General features: G+C 32.3%; 1 protein-coding gene across 2 annotated transcripts in view; it reads left to right on the forward strand.

The window, feature by feature from the left end:
- The window catches only part of LOC124353193 (cell growth regulator with RING finger domain protein 1-like), a 122,915-nt gene extending 120,376 nt beyond the window's left edge, over positions 1-2,539 (forward strand). For both annotated transcript variants that reach the window (XM_046803071.1, XM_046803070.1), the window contains exon 6: positions 208-2,539. In XM_046803071.1, coding sequence (XP_046659027.1) covers positions 208-567 — 360 coding nt within the window. In that variant the 3' untranslated portion in view covers positions 568-2,539. The remainder of the gene's footprint in view (positions 1-207) is intronic.
- Positions 2,540-7,245: the final 4,706 nt, after the last annotated feature.

Consider the following 7,245-nt stretch of genomic DNA (forward strand, 5'->3'; position numbering starts at 1 on the left):
GGGCTCAAGTATAGGTCGGGTTCCGTATACAACGGTGTGCGTGCCAGTCCGATCTATACTCAAGCTCTGTATTCAATGTGTTAATGTTTTTAAGAGACAATTTTAAGTAGAATTTGTTGCGAATCTCCGGAGAATTAATTCTATAAATCAAGTTTTGTGTGTGTTTTGTAACGTTGCCTGAAATAATCAAAAGGCACGATGTTACAGCAACTATACCTGGCGACAGGCAATCCGTTGTCTTACGAAGAGGACGATCGTCCAGTGCCAGTGGACGACCCGTGCTCGGCGTCTATGTGGAGCTCGGCCGGCCAGCAGCTCTGCGTGGTCTGTCAGTACTTCCCTCTGTCACGCGCACTGCTTCCCTGCCGTCACACCTGTGTCTGCGCGAGCTGCTTCGCCAAACTAGAATCCTGTCCTATGTGTCGGTCGCCCATCACGTCTTACTTCTGCATCCGGTCGGAGGAGTACCTCCCCGAGACCGATCTTCACGCCAGCCCCAGCAAGCCCGAGCCCATCACCCAGTGGATACAGGATCGGCTCACTGACTTCCTCGGCTTCCACCGATAATCCATCCTCATCTTCCGCACTTGAAATATCTCGTTAATTTATTGATTACATTGATTTAAATTTAATCAGATAGTAAAATAAATGTCGACTTTATTTTTTTACAGTGTTGTACTTATTTTAAAAGAATATGACTATATTACAAATTTCGGTAGAATCATAAAAACCTGGAAGTTTAAGGGTAAAATATTCTCTCCTATAAGTAGTAATGACACCAATATTGTTTAGAATAATTGTCCTCCTCTCAATAAATAATTTATAACATCTACATGTATTCGTATTTATATAGGAATTGATTTTGTTAAGGTTCATAAACGTTCCCGTAGTGTTTTAACACCTCAGTGATGTTTTCCTAGAATTAATGTACCTTAGATGATAAAGTTATAGAAAAGGGCACTCATTTATTCATTATACATATCATTCATTTCATGTTTGAGCGTAATGAAGTTATGAAATTAGAGTCAAAATATAACATTAATTTTCGCTTTTGAAATTGTGAAGGCACATAGGCGTGAACTCTTAACTCGATTTTCCTTTTTCTTTTCTCTCACAGATCTCAAAAACATTAAATTTTCCTCAATTTTGCTTCTCTATTATGTTTGTTATTGCCGTGAACAGTTTTGTGTATAATTTTGGATCTAAAACATGGAATCCAAATGAAAACTACTACATTATGTATTTAATACTTAAATAAGGTAAAGTGTGTATTCCCTTTTGAACCCTTTGAGCTTCTATTGTAGTAATCCTTTGTTTTCACATGGTCAGGTTTAATTTAAACCCTGAAAAGTAATGTTGCAACTTTACAATAAACATAACTAGCACATAGATTGTTATTATAGTTATTTTCAATGATTAGGTTATGTATTATTTAGTATGAGTGTAAATTACTTTTCATTTATACTTGACAAGATTAAATTTGGGTTGACCCAAATTAATACAGGTTATAACAATCTAACTATAACAAACCTTCAAATGTTATCTAGTAGGGAGTAATTGTCATGCCCAACTTTATGAAAATAAACTTTTTCTCTATTAAAAAAAAACTCTTATTGAGGAGGCATTGTCGCAAAAAATAAGTTACATTTCTGCTTGTTAATTTTTTGTTGTGTTTTACATACTTGAATATTTTTATACTTAAATGATGAAACATAAAAAATTACATTAGTAATCTGTTCCCAATTTTTTTACTGGTCAGTAAGTCTTCCAAATTGCTACATTCAGATTTTCTTAATACAGCAAAATTTTGCAGAATTTTTTATTTGTAAGGTCTGGTGTAAAAAATTCTAATTCATAGTTAAGAATATAACGTTAATAAGTAAATTAATTTCTTTAGATAAAAAAGAAGAAATAAATTCATAAAGCATCGTGTATTTTTATAGTTTAAATTAATTCGGAATGGTGATAGTCAGAAATAAAAAAATATTGTTCAATAACAATATGATAATACAAACTTAACATATTGGTCAAGTAACAATTATTTATAAAATATGTTTTTACGATAAGAAAGTAAAATATTGTTTACTGTTTGTACAAACATGGTATAATAATTAGTTACTCAAAATTTTAGTCTAAGAATGAAAGTGCTATTTATTAGAGGTCAAACTTTTCAGACAATTATACTTAATGAAAAAATTTAAAATGCTTAAATTTGTTTGTTATTTATCTAGTAATGAAAGTGTAAGGTAAACCAAAGAAACGCAAAGTAACAGATCTGAACGACTTTCTAAGGTTAAATATTTTTAATTCACTCTTTAAATATGGCTTGTTTAGAAGCCTGTACTATAAATGAAATGTATTATGTAGATTTGTATAGACGTTGTTTGATTGTAAATATTGTAAATTTAAAGAACCCTTTTTATTGAATGTAAATATTATAAATATTAAGTGTGACTATTTTGTTTTTAAACTAGTTCTCTTTGTCCACAGTGTTTAATTCTTTGTTCGCAATAAAGAAATAGATATGGTTAGAAAAGTGGCTAATTTGATCAATTAATCCCTTGACAGAAGTTATATTTAAGCGAGTATAAATAGATTTGGCTTTAAATTCACACAATAAAATAAGTGTAACAGTACACTTAAAATTGAATTAAATATTTACAACATGTAACAATTATTCATAATATTTTTGCTATGGAACATAATTGCTGTAGTGTGTATATAATATTTCTGTACAGGATTGAGGAATTATTTTTGTTCGATTGTAATAAGTAAGTATTAATGTAGGCATTAAAAGGTGTTTTTATTTGTGATATAGAATTGTTTTGAATTGTTTAGCTTTATTTTACATGTTTTTCAGCAATACAAATGAAGAATGAACGTAATTGACTCAATGCCATTACAATTAAGGTTTATTTTAGTGTAAAAAATGCAAAACTAATATAATTATAGTAAATCTTAAGGGACTCATTTTGGTTTGAAATAAAAGAAAAAAAGAGTTTAAAAAGAACAATAAAATATTTTATATAATAAATAATTCAGTAGTTTTCATTCTCCTCAAACAAATAAATGAACTCTAGTTTGTATGTAAACACTTATTTTTATTCTGAGTAAATTTCGGTGTCGTTAAGTGTGCCCAGATTGTTGCCTGTCCCAAGCGTTTTAGCCTCGCATCAAAAAGTACCTGAGTTTTAGAGTTTTAGCATTTCCCACAAACTTACAAGTATAGCTACAATAACAGGAGTTACATCAAAATACAGATTGTTGAATATGGAGCTTGTATTGGCTACTATTAACTTAAACACTACATTTAGAACATACAAACCAATAATGAAAACTTTGACTTCATTTCAAATATTTTCATGAGTCACTTCGAAATTTTAGTTAAAGAATCTCTACCATACTTTCCTAGGATTTGGATTCATTATGTTGACAATATAAATTGCTGTGTTCACGAAAAATGAAAAAACTTTATAAATCAACTAAATTTATTTTACTCCAGCATTAAATTTACTCATGAAATTGAATCCAACCACTCACTTCCCTTTTTAGATGTATTACTTACTTACTCTTACTCCTGTGGCCACTCGAAACCCAGATGATTTTTGACCTCGCCAACAATGTCTCTCCAACTTCCTCTATCTTGAGCCACTTCCAGTGTAGCGCCAATCGTTCTTAAATCCTTCTCCACCTGATCTCTCCATCGCATCCTAGGTCTGCCCAATGGCCTCACTCCCTCTGGTTCCCCTCGCCACACCTTCTTTATCATTTTATCTTCTCCCCTACGGGCAACATGGCCCATCCATCTCATTCTTTTACTCCTGATCAGTGCAATCACATCAGGATCTTGGTATATTTCTCTTAATTCTCTGTTCTTCCTGATCCGCCATATGTCTCCTTCTTGAACTGGTCCAAAAATTCTTCTTAGTATTTTGTTTTCAAAGGTTATTAACTTTTTTGGGGATTTCTTTGTGAGTGCCCATACTTCCGACCCGTACATCAAAACTGGCAAGATCATGGTTTTGTAAATTCTTAATTTAACTTCCCTCATTAATAGTTTGCTTTTGAGAAATTTTGCAAGGCTCCAGTATGTTCTATCTGCTGCTGCTAATCTACATTGGACTTTAACTTCTTCTCTATTGTCATGTGTTATCGTCACTCCTAAATACTTAAATTCCTTTGTAGCCTTGAAATCATGGTTGAGTACTTCTAGCTTTTCTCCTTCCTGTTCCATTCTTCTGCTTATTTTCATGTAGTGCGTCTTGTCTTTCGTTTACTTGTAATCCTACTTTTGCAGCCTCAACTAAAAAGGCTTCTACTAGTCTGTTTAAGTCCCTCTTTCTCTCAGCTAGAATACAATTTAGATGTATTAGTAATCAAAAACACAATTTCAAAGCGATTGGAATTCAATATATATTGCAAACCAAACCACACTGATCTTTTTAAAACAAATGAATCAAATCATCCACCAGCACAAAAACGAGCAGTCTTCCATTCCTCGATTTATAGATTATTAAACACTCCTCAATCACAAGAGGTTTAAAAAATAACTTCATTATATAAAAATGTTGCTTTTTAATGGATATAAAATGGATTTAGTTTGAATATATATTTAAAAAAGCTAAAAAAAACGACAAAAAGTCAAAGACAACACTCGTCTATTAAAGACACAAACACAAATTGGATTAGCACTACATGGACAAATCTATCAAAAGATGCACAAAAATCGTTCAAAAAACATACAAACAAAAACGTCACTTATAAAACAACAAGTAACTTGAAGAATAAATTGAAAAATCCAAAATATGATGAAGAAATTACTAATGAATCAGGTATATATCAAATAAAATGTGATGACTGCAACAAAAAATACATTGGACAGACAAGAAGAAAAGTTCATACAAGATAAAGAGAACATTGCCTCCACATTAAATTCAACAGAGAAGAAAATTCGGCCATCGCACATCACTGTATCAATACTGGACACACTGTATCAAAAGATAACCTTAAACTATTCAAACACGTTAACACACCTATATATTTAAATGCATGGGATTCCTATTACATAAATCAAGCAAATACAAAAGATTTATTAAATCAAGAAGAAGGACCAGTACAAAAATCAATATTACTTTCACGAAGCTTACAAAAATAACATTCAAAATTTATATAGTGTAATTCCAGTAATGATTTAATTTTATTGTACACACTACGCCACACAGAACAAATTAATATTAAAATAACATATGTCTAATTATTATTAAAAACAAATTTACTTTTGTGATGTGTCTGACGAAGATAGCCTTGCTATCGAAAGGCCTCACAAAAATAAGAGTTTTAAGTATTAGTTGTATGTTCTAAATGTCGTGATTAAGTTAAAAATACAGATTGTTTATTTCTTTATTAAGCCATTTAACGAATTTAATTTATAAACAATAATTTCCATTGTCTGTGAAAACAAAGAAAGGTAACGATTTTGGCGTTTTTCAACCGAACTGCAATTTTGGAAATTCATACTTGGAAACTTGTGATTTGATTGAATCCACATTTTTTTACGAGATTGGTACCAGTTTACTGTATTGGAATATGTAATTTTAAATTATATAAATATCCACTTTAACACTTTCGCTATGGGCCAACTGTCCGGATAGTGGCGCTACAAACAATGCAGCAATCTTTCGTTTCGCGTGTCACATTCTGCAAGCTTGTGGGAAATGTCTGAAACTTTAGAAGCTTGTTTTATATAAAGTACACTTAGAATAATAAATCGTAAACTAAAACCCTTTTAAAATTCTTTTATTTTAGACACGTGTTTCGGTATAAACCATCTTCAGTGTGAACATACCGAAACACGTGTCTGAAATTTTAAAAGGGTTTTAGTTTACGATTTATTATTTTAATGTAAAGATAACCCTATTATGTGGAGTTCATAACATAAAAGTACACTTACTTTATGACATGTCAGTTTTTCATGGATATGCAGCATTCTTTGGCTTCACCAGTCATGTGCTGCGGTCTTGTGGAAAATGTCTGAAACTTTAAAAGCTTTATCTAGATGAAGTACACTTACAGAATACAGAACACAGAATGCTTTTATTCGTGATCATTGAGAACAGAATGGTGTCAAAAAAATACATTTTGTTATTTTACAATAAAGTCAATTTCATTCTTCTCTAAGAACGCGAGCTCGTTCAAGAAATCCTCCATACTGTAGACTGGATCTTCCAGCAACCAATTCCGCAGCCATTTCTTAAAGGTTCTTGCTGGAACATCCGTGGTACTTGCCGGAAGAAGATTGAGAAGCTTGGCGCCGGCGTAGGATGGTTTCTTAGTGTAAAGTACAGTGCGGTGGGCAGGGATATTGAAGTTCCTGGCAGATCTTGTTTTTAACTTTATGATGTCAGTTTGTCAGGGAAATGTGGACCTACTGTCCCGACAGTGCCAGTGAAAAAGACGAATTTTCACACGTTTATTTCTGCAACCAACAGGAAAATCCTAATTTCTCATTCTTTGTGTTATTGTTGTCATGAGTAGACAAATTAGAAGGTAGGTTTTGTTCGCGAGCGTATTAGTTATTACTAATAAATTAAAAGTACAGCAATCTTTTGCCAGTTTGTGATTTTATTTTTCTGCATGTGTGGTATTATTACTTTGTACAATATGAGATCATCCAGGATCAAGTGGTTTAGGAGAAACATTGAATGACAATGAGTCGGAGGTCACGTTCGCTACAGATGATTAGGAGTTTGAATCATCCAGCGACTTTGATGAAGTCTGGCCTGAGTGGTCTTCCACCATCAGTAGACCAAGGTCAATTGATAACAGAAGAGAGAAATGCCTATTCGTTAATGTCCCTGGTAAGGATAAGCAAATAGATTTTTCGATTTACTTTTGGATTTTTTTAACATTGTAAGTAACGTTCACAAACCAAAATACATTTCTGCACTTTTTCATCTGTCCTCAGCCGGATTTACAAAATGGAAAGACTTGGCAATAAATGAACTACTGGAAACACACTGGCTGTTTTGAGTTTAATATTTCTCTCAGTACATGAATCGAGACAGGTTTTAGGTTTCTTACACTGTATATATTTCTATTCCGCTAACCAATTCAATGAACGAGATCTCCTACTAAAGTCTTGACTACTTATTGAATACATCAATAAAAAATGAAAGACATGTACTATTTGCAAAAGGAATTGTCATTAGGTGAATGTTTGGTGTTGTGGGAAAGAATACCTACTGA

This window comes from Homalodisca vitripennis, chromosome 1 (genome assembly GCF_021130785.1).
Source record: "Homalodisca vitripennis isolate AUS2020 chromosome 1, UT_GWSS_2.1, whole genome shotgun sequence".
Lineage (NCBI taxonomy): Eukaryota > Metazoa > Arthropoda > Insecta > Hemiptera > Cicadellidae > Homalodisca > Homalodisca vitripennis.